General features: G+C 41.4%; 1 protein-coding gene across 1 annotated transcript in view; it reads right to left on the bottom strand.

The window, feature by feature from the left end:
* Positions 1 to 24,851, bottom strand: part of LOC144770436 (uncharacterized) — a 983,924-nt gene that overhangs the window by 413,130 nt on the left and 545,943 nt on the right. Inside the window, exon 4 of the mRNA XM_078654948.1 lies at positions 20,242 to 20,559. Coding sequence (XP_078511074.1) covers positions 20,242 to 20,559 — 318 coding nt within the window. The remainder of the gene's footprint in view (positions 1 to 20,241; positions 20,560 to 24,851) is intronic.

A 24,851-nucleotide genomic window follows, 5' to 3' on the forward strand; every position in this document is an offset into this window, starting at 1 on the left:
CATATATTAAGAAAGTGGTATAAGAACCACGACTGTCATAGATACAAGGCCTAGAGCCTTTAGAACCACTGAGGCCACCAGGAACTACCCATGGTAGTGACACCGGGGACGCGTGAGTGTCTAATCACAGCCACGAATCACCATCAACTTATATGGGGAAGGTTGCGGTTGTAAAATTACAGGTTAAGGACACTTAGAAGAGGACTTGGAGCAAACCCCTTTAGAAGTAGGTGGTTCTGGAGTCAACACCCATGGGAGCACTGGAGTACTCGAGTTACCACACCAGGGAAGCCGGGTGCATAGGTGTCTTTTCATGTCAGGTTTCGTGGTCGATTTCAATGGCGAGCTGCTACAAAGTGCTTCTGGTGACCAAGTCGAAAGTGTCCGGGTGGATCCAAGCCTGTATCGGAGTAGTGAAGAACCTGAAAGCAGAGGGGACAGAGACTGGGTCACTTGCCAGTGACCAAGGAGGAGAGAAGAAGACGCCCACCGATGTTGGGTGATTTCAGGTGCAGAAGGTGAAGCTTGACTCTTCAGCCACGGGGACCAGGAGGTGTCAATAATGACCAGGCACTGGATTCGAGCTGTCCCACAAAGGATGTTGAGTGCTGCAGTGTCAGTATCCGGATTGGGCTCAACAAGCCTTGGCAACAGCAACCCATGCAGAAAGCAAAGATTGGCTTTGGTGCAGACCAGCAAGGTCTGAGGGACTCACCCTTTAGAGGAGAGTCAGGGAACATCGGGAGCAACCAGGAAAGTCCAGGAAACATAAGGGTTACCTTCGAGGGGACCCACCAGTCAACGGGCTAGGGATCGCAAAGGAGCCTCAAGCAGAAATGCAAGAAACAGGCCCACAGAAAACTTGTGGAGTGTAGACCCACAACCTTCGGTGCAGACGATGCTCGAGGCTTGGCCTACAAGTAACCCAGAGCACAACTTCAGGAAAGCACAGAAAGTCAATGCACTTAACAGATGTACACGGGGTCAGGAGTTCCAGTTCCACATCACTCGTTCGGGCTGCGGGTTTCAGCTTTGCTGGGGACTCGTGTCGGGCTTAGTGAAGTCTGAAAACTTTCTTCCTGGGCTGCAGATACTTCAGGTTCTGGCTGGAGCATCAAAGATGCAGACCGCTATTGCTTTGTTGCTGCCTGTTTGAACAGGGGAGTCACTCGTTGACCCCAAAGGAGATTCTTCCATTATCTAGTCGAAATAGAATGTCGAAGTTCCAGGATATATGTAGCAGAGTTTTGTCCAGGTGTAATCTAAAGTCCTAAGGACTGGGTTCCTATACTTATACTAAGTTTAGGCGTTGGACTTACTCTAGGGTCCCACCTATGGGAGGACCCAGGGAGGGGGTGATTACACACCTTTCCCTTTATCCATTTTCGTCCCAGAGCAGGGGCTGAGTGCCCCTGCAACTGGTTTGAACTGGGGTATGCACAGGGACACCAAGTGTGCCCCAGCACTGTCTGAAAAGCATTCTATGAATGCACCCACCCAGCCCCATACACTAAAACCTGTCTGGGAGGTCGTTACACCTCCCTGTGACAGGAAACCTATTGTCCAGGCCTTCCTGCCGGAGATTCGTCCAGCAGCAGGAGGTCGGACTCGTGTCTGTGGCTGCAGCATCCATTTTGTGATGCCGGGGCTCTTTTAAACTATTACCAGTTAGGTAAGTGTGTACATGTCTTCTCCCTCTAGAAGGGGGGAATTCTACCCCCACCTCCAGAACTGGCGGAGGTGTAGGATTCCAAAGTGTTTGCCACCAAATACGACATGGTTACATGCAGCCATTCCAAAGTTAGCATGTACCGCAAGGTTATAATGCACGTTAGAGTATATGGTCTGGCTGCATCACAGAACAGCATCAGAGAATAGATTCCAAAAGATGCAGAGGGGTCCTGCTCATGCATGGGCACCCTCTCACACAAAACCAAGCACTCTGCCTTCAGGTTTGATAAGGCCTGCCATAGGAGTGACTTATATGTTTATTTGTGTCAGTGATTAAATGTAGATATAGGTAACCTATATCTTAGTAAGGGGTGCATGCACCACTTTATCCAGGCTGCAGTAGCAGACCTGTGGTGCCATTTTGGAAGGCTTCCCAGGGGTGGTATAATGCATGCTGGTAGGCCTCTGGGGTACCTATGCCCTTAGTACCTAAGGTACCATATATTAGGGACTCACAAGTAACCCAGTAACCAATCTGGAGTGTACCTAAAGTACATGCAATCAATTTAGAGAGGAAGCAGCTAGGCTGGGTTCCTGGATAGCAGGGCCCCAGACAGACTAAAGTCGAAAAACAGTGACACACCAGCAAAAGAGTTGGGGTAACCATAGTAAGCAGATCCTACTCTCCCACACCTGAGTGAAAGGATTAGTACAAGGGTAATGCCTTGGGTCACTGGATGAGTGCATGGGTAGTGCCTGAGAGAATGTATTAGTGCATGGGTAGAACCTGAGTGAAGGGTTGAGTGAAAGAGTAGTGCCTGAGTGATAGCATGAGTGCATGGGTAGTGGCTGGGTGATTGCATGAGTACAGCGGTATCGCCTGGGTGATTTGATGAGTTCATAGGTAGTTCTTGAGTGAATGAATGAGTGCAAGGGTAGTGCCTGAGTGATTGAATGAAAGTAAATGTAATATCTGAATGAAAATATAAGTACTAGGGTAATGCCTAGGTCGCTAGATGAGTGCATCTGTAGCGCCTCAGAGAATGGATGAGTACGTGGGTAGTGCATGAGTGAAAAATCTTTAGTGCAAGAGTAGTGCATGAGGTGATTGCATGTGTGCATGGGTAGTGCCTGTTTAATTGCATAAGTGCAAAAATACTGCCTGGGTAATTGCATTGGTGGAGGGGTACTGTTTGGTAGATTTCATGAGGGCATGGGTTGTGACTGAGTGAATGGATGAGTGCAATTGTAGTGCCTGGGTGATTGAATGAGTGCATTGGTCGAGCCTGAGTGATTGCATGAGTGTATGAGAAGTACTGTGTGAAAGTATGAATGTAAGGGTAATGCCAGGGTGATTGCATGAGTGCATGGGTAGTGCCTGAGTGAATGTTACAGTGGATGTGTAGTGCCTGGGGGATTGCATGAATATATGGTTAATGCCTGAGTTATTCAATATGTGTATATGTAGTACCTCCATGATCGCACAAGTGCATGGGAGACCCTCACTGAATGCTTGAGTGTAAGAATACTACCTGAGTGATTGCAGTGAATGGGTGATTTTATAAGTGCAGAGGTACTGCCTGGGTGATTGCATAGCTGAAAAAATAATGTGTGAGTGCTTAGATCAGTGCATGGGTAGTGCCTTTATAACAGGATGACTGCAAGAGTAATTCCTGGATGATTATATGAGTACACGTCTAGTACCTGAGAGAATGGATGAGTGCATGGGTTGTATCTGAGTGAAATGTTAAGTACACGAGTAGTGGCTGAGTGAATGTAAGAGTACAGGAGTACTGCCTGGGTGATTGGATAAGTGTATATATTGTGGCTGTCTGAAAGGAAGAATTCAAAGATAATGCCCGGGTTGTTCCATTAGTGCAAGGTTTGTGCAAGAGAGAATAGATGAGAAGACAGGTTAGTGTTTGCGGCAATGATGACTGTCTGGTGATTACATCAGCAACATCATAATAGTTTATAAATAGTGTAAAGGTTCAACATTATTTATATTAGAAACAAAGAGCAAATAATTGAGGTTTAAATATTTTGTCATGTTATTATGCATAATATATTATGTATTCTTACCTTTTAAGTAATTTAGATACATTACTCAGTAGAACTATTTTAGAATAGTATTTTCCTAAACAGCATTAAAACTGTTTTCAAACTTCAACAGTACCTACTATAAAGAAGAACAAGAAAAACAGTTATTTAATCATAATATGTTACATAAATCATAACATTATATTTTTCAGAACTCAATATAAATGTAGATTTCCATAACATTTTCACGTTCTCTTTTTTTCTGCTCTCAGATTCAACTTAACTTCACCATATCCAGTGATTTTAATGTAGTATCATCATTGAACAGCAGGAAAAAAAACTATCAAATTGATTGTAGAAAAAAAAACAGATCACCATAGAACATCATCATCAATATGCGTAGCTATGTCTTTTCCCATCTACACTCTTGTTAATTACTTTCTTCATCTACAATAACTCTATAGTTCTTTTCAATTACATTTCCCAAAACGTAGACTCTCATTTACATCTGGTACAATATAGACGACAAATATATAAAGTATTTTCTTTTAAACACAGTTTTCCAAATGCAATATAAATTAGCACCAATAATATTCCAAACACTAATTACAAATGCCAATAATTTCCAGTCCTGTCTACTTTCTGTTCACCTCTTTCCAATAGGTTGAATGATGTACTCAAAACTGGCTTCAAAAATAACAAATAGAATTTGGTATTTCATAAGGCAATCTAGGTTTCAATTTAAAGTGGGCATCATTGTAATGTGTCCATCCTTTATTACACTTAAATAAATAGTTTAGTGTCCAGGTGTTGTAGAAGGTCCATCATGGAAAATAATAGCCAGTGCTGTAAAAGTACTTTCTGAAATAGATATTTGACTTGCATTAAAAATATATATTTTTGTTTCCAATTTTCTTCCATTTGCACTACAACGTTGTGGCACTTACATGAGATATTTTCCAAATCTATATGTAATGTAGACAACATCTCTGATCTACAATGTTAACATCTCATGTCCTGATTAGCTGTTTTTATCATTTTGTTAAATGGTACTGATTTACAGTCTGGTATCGTCAAGTATATGAATCGTTCTGTTTGTATTTCAGTGGTAGAGGCAAATGAACAGTCTTCACATTTATGATACTATCGGTAACTTAGTCCCAAAAAATTTTCAATTTGTATTCCTTCATGTTCTTATACTCCAAGCATAAGGATTAGAAATTCTTGTGCATCTTGTTGTATATTAAGAGTAAATGTCAAAGAGCCGGTACAAATATCCAACAGATGCTGAATGCCAGAAGTGGAATGAATTACACTTCTGTCAGTTACCAACTGTTGAAATAAATAATGCGGTAAACAACAGAATCTATTTTCACTATTTCCCATAATTTAATTATGAAGACCTTGTAGATGAAACAAAACTTTCAGTATTACATTAGCATAACAGTTGATACCTGAACTATTTTCTTACTGGTATCCTACAATGTCATCAAAACTTTCTATTTTCGTTTTTTTACATGTTCAAATTTCTCCTCATTTGTTTTCTTTTTTTTAACCTCAATTGCATGTTTGACATATTTCCATTTTGGACACACTTCAAGTTTTTCATATATGGGATATCCAGCTAAATCAGGAGCATAAAGTCTTCTTAAACAATTCTACTCTCTTACACATTTCTCATCAGCACTAATCCTTTTCTCATCAAAACATAATAAATACAAACTAGACAATGTTCTTACTCGAGATAATGCAACATATGTCATTCCCTCTTTGAATACTGTACTTCCGATATTTACAAAAGCAGTGTATATACTTAAACCTTGAGATTCATGAATAGTTACTGCATATGCTAAAGACAGAGAAAACTGTTTACTGCGAACATACAAATCTTTTACAAGCTAAAAAAGTACAACACAGCACCCAATCTGTCTTACCTCTTTAATCTGATCAAATGTAATAAGCAAAACTTCTATTCCATCTCTGTTCTGAAATTTTACAAAATCAACAACTTTTGCCACTTCTCCATTTACTAAACCTGCTTCTATATTCAAATTATGCCGTAAAATTACCCGACAGTTTATACATACATGTAAAGTCTTTTCTAAGCCTGCAGTTTCAGATACAGACATTTCCACAGAATGTAATTTAGCCTGTAGTTTCTGTGTAAGAAGAATAGTCACTTCCTGGTGTTCAATTTTATAAATAGCTTCAATTTCCACTATTTCTTCATTTTCCAGTTTCAAAAGTTCTTGATTAAATGTAGAACACTCTTGCAGTGTAGGCATTAGACAAACTATACACTTATTTTCTTCAAACTTATTGTACATTAATACAGCCACTGTGTTTCCAGTTGTAAACAAGTTCCTTAGTAGCTGACTTTTTAAAGCTTGTTTACCATGTTTCATCAAAACACCATGTCTTGAATAATAATTCCATAATCTTCATCATTTGCTTCTCGCATATTTTCAACAAGTTCTTTATATTGGAAATGTAACCAAATGTTCACATTTCCAATATTTCCCAAAGCTTTCCTAGTGCCTTCATAGACAAGTGTTTTAAAAACATGTCCTTTTACAGGAGTAATTTGTAGTAGATCCCCGAACAAAATTAAATGTTTTCCTCCAAACAGAACATTGTAATTTGTTTTTTAAATCTGTTGCATTCTTAAATGTACAAAGGTAAGCATTAAGTTTGAGACCATGCTCACCTGATCAATGATTAAAAGTTTCATTTTCTTCAATACGTGGGGGGACACACTGGGTCAGTGTAACCAGGGCTCTATAAACTTAAATAACATAACATAACAATACTCTTGACACTTCATAACAAGTTCTGCATGTAGCTTCTGATACTCCAATTTATTACCATGTTCAACTGGTAGCATAAGCAATCGATGTAAAGTAATTCCTTTAATGTTGAGAGAGCGTGATTATAGTGGCCACCGAGTGAAGAACCAAGCAAGTCTGGACCTGAGACCTACGACCTGGCTGGGTGCACCGTCACTGTCACAGTCACTGTTTTCCTGCGCCTTCTGTCCCCTCTCTCCTCCCTGTCCTCTCTCGCTGCTCCCTTCATCTCTTACTACTTCATCAAGGTCTGGCAGCTGTGGTACTTGGGATACCAGCAGTCATTCTCACTTTTATCAGCAGAGCTTTTACCAGCCTTATTATTGAAACTAGCGACAATCAACACCTGCATCTTACCTGCGCAACCCCTGTACAGTATCTATATCCCACTCGTATTCAATCACACAGCACGTGGTACAACAGACTCTGACAACAGAGCCAATTCTGTCATGAGGTCGGACCAACTAAGGAAGACTCCTTTAAAGTCAAAATCCAAACAAAAAAAATGTAAAGCAAAAACAAGCACAAAAGAGTTAGGTGGCTCAGGACTGGGGCCAGTATCTATTAAAACAAGTACAGAAAGCAACCCAGTCAATGACTGGGTTGCTTTCTGTACTTGTTTTAATAGTGCCAAGAATGGGAGAAACAACTTCTCATCAATTAGTCGACCCGATGCAGTTACCAGGAACACAGAGGGATAGAGACCTCATAAGTACTGATGGGGCTTCTGAAAGGAAAAAACCCTGTACCCTCCAACCTAAAATTTACACAAAATTCTCATTTTTTAAAGATCTTGGAACAGCAATTTATTCAAAAAGCAAGAATGTAAGAGGGTTGCAATCACCACTACAGCCAGAGAAGTTCGGACTAACTCATCAGCCAACTCACCAGTCACTCACCACGTCCCCTGAACCCCAATTCTACCACCAAGTTGAAAAACAAGTTAAAACCCATCAAAGGAATACGCCTACGGTGGGCGACCAGGTACTACCAAAAATCACCGCCGACATCTTGCCAGCTGGAAGTGACTCTGAAGAGTCAATAGGGGCAAGAGTTGAAACTGATGTACTAGGGGGCATGATGGACCCTCCAGGTCACTCCCTGACCCCAAACCAGTTTGCTGATCAATTGGGAAAGGTCCCCCCATTGCTTCCAAAAAATAGCTCCCCACTCCAGCAGCAAGAATTACAACCAGGTGCACTAGCTGCACCAGTAGACCTGGCAGTCTCCAACAGCCCCCTGGCCAGCAAACCATCAGAACGTTACACGATGTCCCCTTATAAAGACTCCCATACATCAAGTCCGGACTTGTCTTTCCTGGCCTCACGGGAATGGGAGGAGCTCGTCGCTTCTTATAATTTAAAACCTGCTCAAAATCACGCAACTCCTGAACCAATTAATACACCATTGCAGGAAAGATGCAATTTCAGCAACACTACGCCCACTGAATCTATTTGGGAGGCAATTCTAAACTCAATGCAATATTCAACCACAGCTTTACAATACCAATAGCACAAAATGGACTTACAGCTTACGGTCCTTAAGACCCTGGCCGACTTCACGTCAGGGATCAACAAAAAGTTATCAGAGCTTAACAGTCTAATTAAGCATGGACAAGAAACACTACATGGAAGCCAAACCATTCATCTTGAATGTTCATGCACACTAATAATTGACAAGTTAATACCATTACCAACCATGTTATGGAATCTTCTATCAGACATAAAAGGCAGTGCTCCAATGTATCTTAAATCTACAGATGGTCAACACAAGTCAGGGACCGTTCCATCCAAACCCCAAAAAATTGATCCAACACCAACTACCGTATTCAAAACACTTGCAGATAGTGATACAACGCCAATAATGGTCTCATTACAAACAACTCCTTCCAAAAAAACCTCACACCTCGGAAAACCAGTAACAAGCAAAAAAGGATGGGTCGTAATAAGAAGCCATTAGCTTTTGCTCTAAGCGCTTCGAGTAAACCACCTGTTATTGTGGTTGAACCAGATTCCGATGTTGAAGAAACTCAGTCCGGTCGCTTCTTCCCTTTGCCTAGCAGGTTGGATTATTCCATCGCATGGCCATCCAGAACCACGGCTGTCAGTTTGGGGCCTCCATTGAGATCAGCAAGACGGAACACCCCAAAAGAGAATGAGAGGCAGGACTCAACCTTATTAGCAAAAGACCCAGCAACTCCAAAACATATCAAGGAAGATCAAACCTTGGGGTTATCATCCAATGAAGTCCATCTGTCAAAAAACGAAGATCGACAACAACAGTCAGCGGGGGGCTCTGCAAAACATAGCTGTTCACCCAACAAAATCAAGTCTCTATCAGTCCTCTCGCCAATCTCTCATACTTCTGTCAATCAAGGAGCAGGACAGAACAGCCTTGGCAATTAAGGCCTCATTTACAGGACAAAACCCTTATTTACAGAATTAAGGAAAGCACAACTGAAGAATTGGTCAGTATCATCCTCATCCCTGAATATAAATCACGGGGAAGAGATGATATATTAAACAGAGGGAACATGTTATGATTCTTAAATTCCATCCATAACCTTGGAAATATAAACTCATCAGACTTATTTTCCATAGAATTCCTTCCATAAAATTATCTTCTTGGACCCTAGGCGACAAGGACAAGATGGAGCTCCAGTAAAAGTACGCTCAAGCATTGGGGTATTAAACTGGCACCCGAACTGAAATCTCCTTATCTAATTCTGTTTTTAAAAGCTCAGATCAATGTCCCAAACAAAATTACCACCTCAGTATTAAGAGGGGCAAGAAGCAGTACTCCTGGTGAATCAACTGCTTGCATAAAGGGTTCCAATCTAAGCACAAGCTCAGTGTCATCGATTCCAATTTTGAAACCAGCACCACAGGCTTGGTCGCAAATAAACACGCACAATTATAACAGAGCGCCCAAATTGACAAGAGAGCGACACCTCACAGATAGCCCCATCAGAGTAAGGACAAATTAAATTCTGTATCTGGAACATTAACAGCCTGGCAGCCAAAATGGTTGATTCTAGGTAGTTAATTATTTGAAAACATTTGACATAATACTCCTCCAGGAAACCTGGGAAGATAACGCCCAGGAGCTCCAAGGGTATATCTCCTACTTCTTCCCGGCAATAAAGGACTCTAACTTTGGTCGCCGTTCAGGGGACTAATGATGTTGGCTTCAATAATGACAATGGGTTCAATACAGTCCATGGAGGTGAAAATGACCCCACCTAATGCAGTACACGCATTACAGATACAGCTTAATTTCAACAATATGTCACAAGTAGTTATAACACACCTGTTCGCTAGGTCAGGGTAGTTTTTGCTGACACCGCATTGACTGTGCTTCAGGATCTGTTTGATCACAGCGCCAGGATGCCCGTCGGGTGACAGAAGCGCTCTACAAGTGTGTTATACATACATACATCCATACATAATAATTAACACCCATCCCAAATGAAAACAAAAAGCTGTAAAGGAGTTGTCAAATGAAATAAAACGGATTATGGATGAGCAAGACACCGACCACATAATCGTTGCTGGCAATTTCAATCTACACCTTTTTGGGTCAAGCCAAGATGACGGCCCTGTACACGAACTCACACCATTATGGGGGATACCGAATCAGGGAAGAGAAAATCTTAATAAATTGACAAGATGGGCAAAATATCTGTTACAGGAATTCGAACATTTAAATTTAAAAGCACTGAACAGCCGATCCACTAGTTGCTACATTGCACTCTTCAAAAACTTCCTCTTATCTAGACTTTACGTTTGCCACACTAGCCATGTTCAATAAAATAGCAACTTTCAAAATAGGTGACAATGCTCAGAGTGATCACCTAGCTCAGGAAGTGCTGTTGAATGTGAGACCGGCTGATATACTAGATGTTTGGAACCAGATTGCAACTAAAGAAGTCTTCAATCTAAATCGCATAAGGTGCAATGCTAACAATATTGAAGCTCTATGAGACTCTGTTAAAATCCTATTCAAGAGAGAGAAAAAAACTCTCATCTCAACTGTAACAGCATGGGAGAACGTTATCAAGACGTTCAGTGGAAAATTTGCGACCAGGACTGGGACCAAACCAAGACAATCGGAAGACAAATTAACAAAAGCCAAATCAAGCCCGTATCCAAGAGCCTCAAATGCACTTTAATTCAACCCTTACGACAACTGCGAAAAACACCGGGGAATTTAGAGCTGCAGTCGACCCATTGACAACTGAAAAAGAGGAAGTGGAGGAAAATAAGACTAAAGAATGATGAAATGTAGGCTAAGCTACTGCACGACGCCGAGCAGCACAACAGCGTTAAGTTTTGGCAAACAATCCATAAGTTAGAGCGACCGAACCACCCAGGAATTAGCTTCAATATAACAGAGGCTGATTGGGTAGATTATCTCTCCGCCCATTTTAACAACAATAGGCAAAAGGGAGGGAATCAAACAAGGGAGTAGGCATTGCTCTACCGGACATCGAATCCCTCTACAAGGGAAAAGTGACACAAAACTGCACAATTAAAGATCCCCTAGCAAACAGCAGCAATACCCATAAGCGACGGGATCCTCTTGGCTGCCGATTTAGACTCTGTTACAGAAAAAGGGAGTATACCCATTAAAGTCACTGGGACCTGGGTGCTATATGGTACATAAAGAGAGTGGTCCCAGTACGTAGTGTCTAGTTAAAACAGAGCTTAACATAAATATAGAAACGGATGCACATATGTATCAAGTTAGCACACTGTTATTTAATCACAATGTGTCCGAGAATGCATACAACACTTTTTCATAATAAAAGTATATTAGTGCCCCAGGGATTGGAGGGGTGGGATGGGGTGTTGAGTGAGACAAAGGGATGTGCAAGATTAAACACAGTGCAAAAAGCTGGTTCTACACATGAAAGTACCTGAACAATTTTCACCCTGGCTTCAATCAAAGTGCCAGTTTACGGAAACAAACAGTCAATGTTCATAGCTTAATTTAGTCAGAAACCATGCTGCCAGCGCTTGTATTAATATCCTGGATACTGGTCGTGCAAGCTGGTACAGGGGTATGTCTGTCGACGTTTCGACCCCAAACATAAAGTTCTTCATCAGGACGTGGGGGATCTGGCGGGGCAGGTTATTCTGTAATAATGAAGTGCAGTGAGTATTTTAAAATGAACAGAGTGATAAAATATGAGATGCGCTAAAAGCGCCAAAAGGCATTTACCATGGGGAATGGGATCAACACTTGGGCCAGCCGGCTCCAAAATGGAATGAAGAACACAATGCAACCTGTAAAAACATGGTGAGTAAAGAGTTATTAAACGTCTGTGCAATTAATGGCATCATAGAAGTTGTGGTATATTAGTAGAGACTCACTTAAATCAGGGCGAACTCGTGATCAAGAGAGCTTGGTTCGCTTCGTAGGAAAAAAGCCGCCATCTGGGTCAGCAAAATAAAACGGGATTGCTAGATAAAGAAGGAGAAGGTGTGGCGCCAGTAAGATGTACATTGGTTGTCAATGGTAATTACTCACGTAGCATGACGAGTTTGTCAACGTCGTACATGAAGGGAAAAAGCCGCTGCGGCGGTCTGTAGATTCTGAAAGGTAAAGGTAAAAAAAGATTGGGATGCGTTATGCCGTCTAAGCGTGTGAATAACACACGAACTCGCTTAGCTGCATCAGGGGTATGCGCCGTGTATAGCCTACCTATTGAAGGAGCCACCAGGAATTCATCAAGGGTCCTCTGTAAACGCCGATTCATCAGCAGTCACATGGGCCGTCGGCCGCAAGCGTTATGAACGGGAGTGCACTGACGTGGACTGACGCATAATGCGTGAGGGGCCATAGTGAAAAGACTTCTGACAAATTGGAAAGCTGCTGCACAGTACATAATTAAAACAACAACGTGCACCTCTCTGACATGAGGGTGAAGGCGTTAAGTGTCTTATTATAAATATCCTCGTTTCAGATCGTGTGCACAATAAAATGGTATGAACATAGATTAGTGAGTTTAGAGCGAATATCACTGTAACAATAGCCACACACATGTCTTGTCGGACGAAAGAGACAGAGAGTACATCTCAGACTGAAAGGTTGTAACAGTAATGATATTAATATTGTGCAGCTCTCTAACAAGAGGGTGAAGGTGTCATTACCAGTGTAGATTACACACATCACCAAATTGTGGTATACATACATTGACATGCATAGAGGCTAAACCACTATATCCAAAAGATGGGGGTAAATTCGTCCAAATGCCAGGACAAAAGGGCTATTATAGATGTGTTACTAGGAATTCATATATAGTACTTCAAGCATTCTGGACAGTATAGGTGTAATATGTATAGATCAGAAAGTCATAGTATAGATACACTAGCATGTGTAATCAATATGTCTCGGGGATGGTGGTATATTCATCAAAAGTGTGTTACAGGAAAAAGGGGTTAGTCTAGAAGGGTTACTTGAAGTTGAGACTGCAAGCAGGATAAACATTAGATATGAGCAGTGGTTTTGGGAGAACATTGGAAATTAATGTGAGAGCTATCGGCTCAGTGTTGCCAGTTGGGCACGGCTGCTGTCCAATTCATTCAGTCTATTGTTAATTGAGTCAAATGTTGCCATCCAACGAATGTTCAAAATCATGGTTATATCGCCACCTCTAGGACCAAGTGTAACTTTTTCAAGAGCCATCCATTTCAAACTGTCAGGGGTGTGGCCAAATCTTTTACAGTGCTCCACCAACGATGCGCCTGGCACCTCACAGCGTATCCGGCTGCAATGTTGCATAATTCTGGTTTTCACTTTCTGTTGTGTCTGCCCTACATACACCAGGTTACATGGACATCGAATCATGTAAATAATGTTTGTAGTGTTGCAGTTCGTGTAGGATTTCAGGGTAAATGTACGATCATTGTGTATGAATTCTTTGGATTGTATCGTAGTAGTACATGCTATACAGGATCCGCATCTGTGATGCCCATGGATGCGGGGAACGTTCCACATAGACAGTATAGTTGGTGGTTTCGCCGATTCAAGAAAGGAGTTAACAACCATGTCCCTAATGTTCTTAGCTCTTCTGTAGGAATGTAAAGGAAGGGCATTTTACAAGTAATAAAGAGAAGAAGTTGATGCAGCTTGTAGTTTATTTGTAGATAGGACCCTCAGATGTCACCAGTACAGGAGCTCAGCAGCAACTGACTCTTACATTCCTATGTACACACAGTGGTCACTAACATTCTACAAGAATTAAAGGAACAGTAATAATGTAGGAGAATGTAACACATCCCTTTTCTTAAAATAAAAAAAACAAATAAAAAAAACTATGTACATTGCAATGACGCATTATATATATATATAGAGTCACATAACATAATCTTTAAGCCTGACAGGTTTCACAATGATTCGTCCAGATAACCTTCTGGAATTGGAAACATCTAACCTTGGAAGATCAGATGACGTGGGTTGAACACGCGGAGAATGAACGGAACAAGGAACAGATCTGGAACCAGACTCCTTTTTTAACCAGAGGTCAAGCTCTAAATCATTGCACTTAACAACATTACAAATATTCCACTTCTGTCCATCATCCAGCAGAACGCAATTACCCAATACTTTCAACACCTTCTTGGGACGAGACCACCTGGAAGAACCATCCTTGGACAACCCAAAACGAGAAGACTTGACCCAATCACCAATTTGGAAACTACATGCATGTTTTATAATTTTGTCGTTATGCCTGTCCACATACTTCTTTTGGTAAAGACTCATTCTACTGTCGAGATTTTCTTTATAATTACGGCCAGCAGAAACCTTGAGCATCCAAGCAGGAGTCACCTTGTTACCAGCAGAACGCCCCTTCAGAAGATGAAATGGAGACACCATGGTAGCAGAATGTGGAGTATTCCTATAACTCCAAACCAAGTTTTTGACAGCAACTTTGCAATCATCACCACCAGAGACAGCTAATTGTATACAATCCTTTAAAACACGGTTGAACCTTTCTACCATGCCGTTCTCTCTTGGGCAATAAACAGCCGTAGTGATGTGTCTAATTCCGCAAGAATGTAAGTAACTTTGGAACTCTGAAGCAACAAATTGTGGACCATTATCAGTAGTGATGCTCTCAGGAAAACCTTCCCTATGAAAAACCTCCTCACAAAAGTTAATTATGCTGGAAGCTTTAACTTCTTTAACAAAAGCAACTTCAGGCCATTTGCTATAGTAATCCATCAATACAATGGCAAATTTGCCAGTAATACTACCTACACTGAACGGGCCACAAATGTCTATAGCTAGTTTCTGCCAAGGCCCATCCGGAAATGCTACAGCAGAAATTGTGGTTTCTTGAGAAACATGAGATTTGTCACTGCACGTGCAAGCAGCGCAATTCCTTACACATCTGTCAATATCTTTGTCCATACCTGGCCACCAGAAATCACACCTACATCTTCTTTTCATCCCAGACATGCCTGAGTGCCCTTCGTGCATAAGATCCAGTAACCTATTCCGTAAGGAAGACGGTACAACAAGTTTGTCAGCTCTTCTAACCACACCCATCACAAGGTCATAAGAGAGTTCAGGCCAAACAGTTTTATATTCGGATAAGTCAGAATCACTCCAAGAAAAATTATTGAATGGTGATGCTAAACGTGTAATTACCTCCTTCAATACCACATCATCCTGAACAGCTTGTTTCCATACCTCTAAACTTATAGCACCACTACAAGCTTCATCCACAGAAGCAATTGACCAGTCTTCATCTTGTTCAACCGGAATATCCTCACCCCCAATAGGAAGTCGAGAAAGGCAATCAGCATTGACATTTTTTATTCCAGGTACATATTCCATTGTAAAATCATACTCTTGTAACTTATATATCCACTTGGCAATTCTAGGCGTGGCTTTCCCTGCACCCTTAGTGGAAAAAATATCAACAAGGGGCTTATGATCCGTTCTCAACTCGAAATTAGTGCCCCAGACATAGTTCCTGAAATAATTAACACCCCAAAAACATGCTAAAGCCTCCTTCTCGATGACAGAGTAAGAAGATTCAGCACCCTTCAATGTTCGTGAGGCAAAAGCTACCACCCACTCAAATTTGTCTTTCCCTTGCATCAAGACAGCTCCAAGCCCATATGCACTAGCATCCACCACGATGATCGACCTCTTGCTGGGATCGTAGGGTTTGAGAGCAACAGCATTAGCAATCTCTCTTTTTACATCATCAAACACTGTTTGACACTCCGTGGACCACAAAAATTTTGCATCTTTTTTCATCAACAATCTTAAACAGAAAACTTTAGAGGCAAAATTCGGTACAAATTTCGAGTAATACTCGGCAAGACCTAAAAAGGATCGGAGCTGGTCTTTATCAGATGGTGCCGGAGCATTCTTGATCGCATCCAATAAATTCTTTTTAGGTTTAACACCATCTGCAGATAAAGTGTGCCCAAGATATTCTATTTCATTGGTAGCAAATTTGCATTTCTCAGCAGCTACAGTCAAACCAGCCTTTTGAAGTTTACTTAATACATCATGCAAAATCATGTCGTGGTCACACTTGTCCGCACCCCATACAAGTACATCATCTTGAAACACTAACATGTTAGGTATGCCTTCTAGGACTTTGCACATGACTCTTTGAAAAACGGCTGAAGCAGAAGATAATCCAAAAGGCATTCTCAAAAATTGAAATGCACCCTCAGGAGTGATAAAAGAAGTTAGATGACGGGATTCTGGGTGTAACTTTATCTGATGATATGCATTTGATAGATCAATAGACGAGAAAAATTTTGCATCTTTAACAGAGGCAACCATTTCATTAATCTTGGGTAAAGGAAAGCGATCTACCCAAATATTTTTGTTTAAATCTCTCAGATCAACACACATGCGCAATTTTCCATTGGATTTGCGTGCCAAAACTACTGGACTAAGCCATTCAGAAGCTTCGATTGGTTCAATGATGTTCAAGTGACAAAGGCGATCTAACTCCACTTTGAGTTGAGACCTTAACACTAACGGTACATTACGTACTTTATGAACAATGGGGGTACAATCAGATTTAAGAACAATTCTGTGTTCAAATTTTTTAAGACACCCTAATTTGGGATTAAATAAATCAGGGAACTTTTTATGTAATTCTGACACACTGTTATCATCCTGAGTTACTAGTACTTCTTCAGAATTTATTTTACGCCAATTGGGAGATAGTAAAACTTGGTCAGGATGATTTGGATCAAGGGTCAAACCTAAATTCCATACTTCTTTCCATCCTAATAAGGCTCTTCCCTTTTCTACCACATAGACAGTTCCAGGAGTACTCCTATCTTTAAAAATGATCTCAGATGAAAAACATCCGATCACAGGTAGTCTAATGCATAGGTACCCCACAGGAGATCTTTGTGAATGAACTAAGGTGGGTTTACCACACGTTTCCCACATAGTTTTATCGATAATGGTATACAGGGAGCAAGAATCAGCCCAAAGGAATAACTTGTGGTTGTTGATAGTGACTTCACATTTTGGTGGTTGAATTTCTTCAGAAATATGATTAACCTCATCCTCATTCCAAATGGTCATAACTTCAATATCACTATCGTCATCAGATTCATCAATAAAATTCACAGAGCTTTTCCAAGCATTGGGATTCCCAGACCTGCACATTTTGGAAAAATGGCCAGATTTGTTACACTTGAAACAAGTGACATTAGACGCCGGACACCAAGAATTTTCAGTGGTATGCTTGGCATTCCCACATCTAAAACAAAACTGCTTATTGTTAGGAAGCATAGTCTTATTAGAAGACATCTTGTTATAAGATACAGTGTTTTTGTTGGCACCAGAAAAATTGCGAGGTCTAATTCTACTATCATATCTGACATTATGCTTGGTGTCAAAAGTTTTTGGCTTACTGGATACCGCACATACTTCGCCAGAATCTTTACTGTCAGTTAGCTTTCGATCTGTAGTATGCGTAATGTTTAACTCTTTGACATAACGTGAATTATTTTCCACCCTCCTGGCAATAGAAATAGTTTTGTGGAGAGATGGATCTTTTAAGTCAAGTAATTTCTCCTGTATTTTAACATTGTTAGTTCTATTGATGAACTGATCCCTTATGATTTCCTCATGTAACTCTTTAAACCTGCAAGTGACAGCTAACCTTCTTAAGGCAGTAACATATTGTTCTACAGTTTCCCCAACCATCTGTGCTCTTGAGAAGAATTTATGTCTTTCTACAACAATACTAGTTTTTTTACCGAAATTTTCCTCTAGTGCATTAAGTGCATCTAGATATTCATCAGACAGAGGTGGTTCAAGTTTGGAACAATCAAACACAATTTCCTCTTCACTGAGATCTTCATCTCCTCCTGCACATACCTTTGAACTAACAGAAGATACAATAGGTAATGTTTTTAGTACTTTTCTACCTTCTACGCCAAGACTGTGCTTGAGTAAAGCTAATTTTCGTGATGCAAGAAATACCTCTCCTCCTATTGCCTCCAAATAAGTTTCGAAGGATTCACGCCAATCCTCCCAATTCATAGGAGGTATACCAGGGTCTTGTAAGAATTTGGGTGGAGCTAAAATATTATTAGTTTCCATGTCGAATTATGACAAATTAATATAAGATACACAATAACATCACAGGAATAATATTATAATCAAAGTTGGTATTTTGAACAAAATAAAATTAACCACAAAAGTAGTCACCGTTGTCTGCGTCGATTCCTAGAAGAATGCTGAGAAAAAAGAACTGTTTTCCAGTAAATTTGATGCTGAATACTGTTGTTTGTAAAACGAATAAAGTATGTTTTTTTTTTTTTTTTTTTTTTTTAAATGTCCCAGAATGCTTTGTAATCAATTTCCCAGAATACAATGCAGAGGAAACGAAGAAAGGCAGCAGGTGAGTGTCATATCGATGTTGTAGCAGTAGTCAAAGTTAAAGCAATAGTTAGTTGTAAAAATATAGTTGAAAAGGAAAGCTTGGCGAGTGCTCTGTTTGGTACGAGTTGATCGTTGTTTGCGTTTTTTTTTTTTATTTGGAAGATAAACGCTGGGTTAACGCTGGGTTAATGTTGTTGAAATCGGTAAAAGACGCGTTGCTATGCAACTGGAGATATAAGATGGCCGCTACGCAACGTGATGCCTGACACTGTCTGCAGTTCGTGCGCCTGACGTATGACGCTTATGACGCTGGTGCAGAGTCAGCTGGAAGTTGCATGCCGATGCGCTCGAGCGTTCCAACAGATGCTTTGTCTTTTAAAGGATGCAAAAATGAAATTACACGCCTGTTGTGCGCTTACATGCCTGTTGTGCGCTTACTCAAATAAACGAAAAAGGTTGTTTAACGAGGCGTTTTAACAATTTATCAGCGCTTAGTAAAACACAATAATAGTTTTGGAAACAGAGTTTCTTGGCATTAACGAGCGCTTCCAGAGTTTGGAAATAATAAAAAAAATGATAATATTATGACAACTCACTGCATGCGAAGCTGTTCTTGTTGAAAGTTGTTTTGCAGATGGGTTTTGATTATTGATTCCTCAGTTGAAGGCGATTTCTTTGATTCCTTTTTTTTTTGCTTGTAGGAAAAAAAAATACAAGAAATTTTAAAATGAAAAGAACATCCAAGGGTCAAATGGGTCGTTTTCCTCGCTCGTCGCCACTTTTACAAGTAATAAAGAGAAGAAGTTGATGCAGCTTGTAGTTTATTTGTAGATAGGACCCTCAGATGTCACCAGTACAGGAGCTCAGCAGCAACTGACTCTTACATTCCTATGTACACACAGTGGTCACTAACATTCTACAAGAATTAAAGGAACAGTAATAATGTAGGAGAATGTAACAGGGCATTCTGCTGGATATCATCTGCTATCAGGCCCCAATATTTTTTAATGATATTTTTGCCAGCGTTACTTCTTGTTGAGAAGGTTGTCACACAAATCATGCATTCAAGGCTTGAATTGCTTCTGTCCCGTGGTTGTAGGAGGCTCTCACGTGGGTTATACCATGCTGGGACTACATGACAGAGTCCCAAGACCTTGCTGATCGCCTTTTGGAACGGGGCTACCCATTTAGGCTTATCAAATGAGCGCGAAAAAGAGCGTGGTATAACCCACGTGAGAACCTCCTACAACCACGGGACAGAAGCAATTCAAGCCTTGAACGCATGATTTGTGTGACATCCTTCTCCACAAGAAGTAACGCTGTCAAAAAAAAGACAAAATAAATGCCAGGTACATGGGTCCTACTGAAATGTGCCAGGCTGTTAATTAGAATGGGGTCATGATATATCCTTAACCCGGCTTGGTTCTCAGATTGCACACACTATCTGTTACAGTGCATAATGTGAAAATTCATATGGTGTTTGTGGGTCATACATTTGCACCGACAATCTGCACACAAATGATGTTTGAAAAATAATGTTACATTTCTACTTCTTATGTGCAAGTTTAAAAGGAACATAGATGGCAGAGATATCTCGGTATCATCGTACAAGTTCACAGTAAGAAATACTTAGTCACATTAATAAATGCTGGCCTCTTAGCCCTGCCTTGTCTCAAACTCCCCCGATCTTCCATGGTTCCATTTGGTGAGTAAGTACACTTATTATTTCCGTTTAAAGCACTGCCTACATATTTTAGAATGAGCCAGATGAAATGCATGATAAAAAGCAATATATTACCTGAACATTCCACTCCGGCATCTTCACTATGCTGACAGTTGTGCTGTCCCCAATCTGGGTGTTGGCAGGCCTTGAGGGTACTTTCCGTTCCTGTGCAGCCGACGTCATCGAGCCATATGCTCCCAGATCCCTGGCCAAAGCTAGCCCCTTGTTTTGCAGCTGTAGCGGGACCACACCCTATTTGCCTGCACACCACGTTCGCATCTTCTATTCCCCATGAATCGTCGCATACGGTCCCCCACTGGCCGCCGTATAATATTTCCACTCTCCCAATGCAAGCGTTGGGTCCACCATTCACGAGCCGTATCGGGGCGGACTCTGTAGGAAAGAAGAACACAAGCAGCACAGGTGAGAGGCCTTCGAGATATTCCTGATTGCATAAAACCCCGTTCCCAATACTCTGTTTCCAAATATGCTGCATTTCTAATTTAACTACTTAAAATTGAAAAATAATGAAAGTGGCATTAAGGCAATTGATGCCGCCACATCTCTCGCCTCCTGACTCGCTCACTCTCTTTCTAGCCCTCTTGAGTCCGTTTCCCCCTCTCTCTCCTTCCACCCTTGCGTTCTCTGCCTCGCACCCTCTTTCTGTTTCTCTGTCTCCCTCTTCCTCTCTCTCCATAGCTCAGTGGTCTTCAAACCTTTTATTGACGCGCACCCCCAATTATTCTATTAAATTGGCAGTGTTTAAATAGGTTTGAACTTATTAAACATTGCAGGTAAATTATATTACCATTTTAAAACAGAATCAAACACATGATTGCCTAACATAGAGCATATGTTCAAACCCCTATTGCCACCACAAAAATAACGTATAGTGACGTTGTGGTGGCAATAGGGTCTGTGTCTTATGTACAAGGCACCGTTAAGCCACTTAACGTGGCTTAACGCTGCCTTGTACATAAGGCCCCTTTCACGCTATGGTTAGAGTGAAAGGGGTGGGCAGGGGGTGTTACAGTGGGCGTTCCACCGCAACACCCATTCATTTAGACGCTGCCCCCTATGTACAATAGGAGGCAGGGCCAAAATTAAGCCCAGGTAAAAACTGCTCTTAAGATGGAGAAACGAGGAGAAATGCATTATTTCTCTTCGTTTTTGCTTTTTCCATGTGTGCTGCCTTGTGTAGCACACATGGAAAAAGCAAAATTGCCATTGTTAGTTTATGTACAGGAAGGTGTTCCTTCCTGTACATAACCAAACTTTTTTTTTAATGCCATTTTGTCACTTTCATGGTTGCTGCATGAAGCAGCGCACATGAAAGTCATTGTCAATGGCATTTCTAGGATTGTTTCCTAGACACCTTCCTACACATAACAATCCTCCACTGTACTTAGACACCCTTGCACTCTGGTGCAAGGGTGCATGCATTGGCTCTAAGTTGCTAAACTTAGCACCATCGCAAGGGAAAACGCAAGGATGCACCACATTCTTGTAAATATGATGCAACCTTGCGCTTCAGAAGTGGAGGAGAGAGACGATAAGCCAGTAAGGCTAACGCCTCTCTCCTATACTTCCGGTGGGGGATTTGGTGTCCCTTCACTTTTGACACCTTTCCCCACCCAGGACATAAATGACAAAAGATGTTAATGATGGGCATTTACAGAGCGGCTTACTTACATTTTTTTAACTGAAACCATAGCAGTTATCAGCATAATGATTCTTTTGGCCAAAGCCTCGTACCCCTCCTGGGATCACTTGAGGCTCCCCTGGGGCCCCCCTTCCCCAGTTTGAAGATCCCTGCCATAGCTCCCTCTCCCCTTTCCTGCCACTATTACTTTTGCTGTCCTGTCTCTAGCGCTCTTTGATTCAAGCCTTTCTTGGCTCAAGACTTCTTTTAATGGGATTGCTGCAATTAAGAGTCTCAGCCTCGCAGAGCCACTGCTTTCGAACTGTGTAGTCTAGATGAGCATACGTAGGTGCTTGAATGGGCTTCGAGGATGTGCTGATGAGATTTTGCCAAAACATTACCATCTCATTAGCTATGATGCTAGGCTTACAGGACACCACTTCTCTTTGGGCTCACTCTTGACAGGCCCAGCGGATCACAATTTTTGTGACGCAGCACGTTGATTCTTCTGCAGGTTGCAGTGGACTGGTTCCACCAGTCAGGGGAATATGCTTTAGATATCTGGGGTCTATTGGAGTCCCTCTTGCTGGAGCAAAGAGCTTTCACCACAGACACACATCGACACACGGTTCCAGTATAGTCTCTTTAGGGCACTTAAGTGTCCCCTCTTTGCGCTGCGGCAGAGTCCAAAGTCCTGCCCTCAGTGAAGGCATCCTCTTTGTGCGCCTCTTCTTGTATTCCAAAGTACTACTAAAATTCTGATGCCAGAGGAGCCCCTTACATTCTAGTTTAGGGGGCGTTAAGGAAAAGAAGGACAGTGGCCAATGGGCTACTAGTACCTTCGGCTAACGCACCCCAGTGGGGACAACATCCTGTGGGTGTACATCAATATGCTACCAAGAATACTCTATTTTGGGCCCTTTCAAAGTGTCAGGAACCCTTCCTTGGCTGTACAGGCCTCATAACCCACTTTACAAGTGTGGTTAGCCTTAGGGCGAGTACGACTCCCTGAAAAAATTATTTTCCCACTTGTCGGATTGAACAGGGCAGGTAGGACTTTGTCCTCGAGCGGGGGACAATGTAATTACATATCAAGGGTGGTGAAGCCTATGAGGTTAACTTCCTTGATTGTTGTAAGCACTACCCATCCTGGGAGAGTGGAGGTGTGACATCCTTCCTCCTTAGGCCTTTGTTTCTGACCTTGGGAAGTGCTAGCACATCCCACTAGGAGGATAGAGACTTGCTTTGGCAGCAAACAGCTTGAAGAAGCCTGCCAAGGCACTGGAGCTTTGTTTCCAACAGAGGCACAGGGTGGCAATCCTGTGCATGCCATATCACCGTCGACATGAGAATCAATTGGGGTGAAAAAGCAGTGTTTGATACAAAACACAGCATACTTTGGTTGTTCCATAATTGAGCTGGCTAACTCGAGTTTGCCCAGTAGCTGGTCCATGTTACTCTATGGAGTACCGGTCACTCACACTAAAGCATTGCTTTACAGGTTTACTTTAGGGATATATATGTACGAACATATATCCACACTGTTATCATAGTGCACTCTACCACCTGTGCAAAGGAGAAGGACAACCTAAATTGTGACTTACTTACACTAATTATATATTATCAACAACAATATCTCAACTGGATTCAGTAAAGGGGGCGAGTATATATATATATATATATATATATATATATATATATATATATATATATATATATATATATATGTCAGTGTGGTAGCATTGGTGTCCGGAACCCATCACTACGCCAGGAGGATGGTATTCATACCTCCAATATTGGACGATATGCATTGCAATGTCAGCCCCCATGATAGATACTTGGAAGAAGGGTGGCGTAGGTTATGAAGATGACCCGAGGAAAGCGCTGATTGCGGGACTGTTGACACCTCCGTGGTTTCCTCCAGCGCTATGCCTGTCCCGTTTCCCTTTTCCCTGAATGTCTTCCCCACCGGCATCACCCGATCAAAATGCACCACACAGCGGCATTCTGGTCCGTGCAGTCCGCCACCGGAGAACTGCACAGGTGAGCCGCATCATCATCAGGGGGCGGAGCAGGGTGTATTCAAATGAGACAGGACTGCACTCGTCACAACGGCACAGGAAGCACTTTTTGAGAGAGGCGCTGAAGAAGGCAAGACACGCCGAAATGCAATCGCCCTACAAGAACCCTCAATAAAGCATTTCTTTGTGTTCCTCTTTGGGTGACTGTTCTTTTCTTTTGGGAGGAGATACCTTTTCTATATATATATATATATATATATATTCACTGAAAAAACCATAGGTTATAGACCATATATAGTTAGGAATTAGCATTTACAAAACCTTGAAAATTCACTGAAAAAACCATAGGTTATAGACCATATATAGTTAGGAATTAGCATTTAAAAAACCTTATTTTACTCACACAAAACCATTGAAATTCCATATATAGTTAGTTGCACTAACTATATATCGCGCACCCGCAATCCACTGCTGATCATGTCACATATTACATCATTCATGACATGGTCAGTGACATCACTGATGACATCACTGATGACATCTCAAATGACATCACTGATGACATCACTGATGACAACATCCAGTGACTGTATGTTTCTGTAAAGTTATAATATGTCTTACATATTGAAGAATGAGTGGATGTATAAGTGTCTGGATGAAGGATTTAGTAGGTGCGTGACTGACTGTATGAGTGAGTGATTAAATGTGTCTCACTGAATGCATGGGTTAGTGACTAAACTGTCTTAATTTGTGCATTATTATGTCTGTTGTGATATAAACTGCTGCATGTGTTGATCATTAGCTATACGAGAGGCTATATGTGTTATTGATTGGTTGCCCAAGTATTTGTATGGGAGATTGAGTTTGTGTAGGGGTGGCTGGGAGGTGTGTGACTCTGTGCATAGATGTGTGAGCAGTTGATTCACTAGGTGTATGAGTTCAAGAGTGCATGTGGAAACAGCTACATGGGCAGTTGACTGTGTGCATGAGTGTATTGATGAGGGAATGGATATCTCAATGCT

Source organism: Lissotriton helveticus, chromosome 7 (assembly GCF_964261635.1).
Source record: "Lissotriton helveticus chromosome 7, aLisHel1.1, whole genome shotgun sequence".
Lineage (NCBI taxonomy): Eukaryota > Metazoa > Chordata > Amphibia > Caudata > Salamandridae > Lissotriton > Lissotriton helveticus.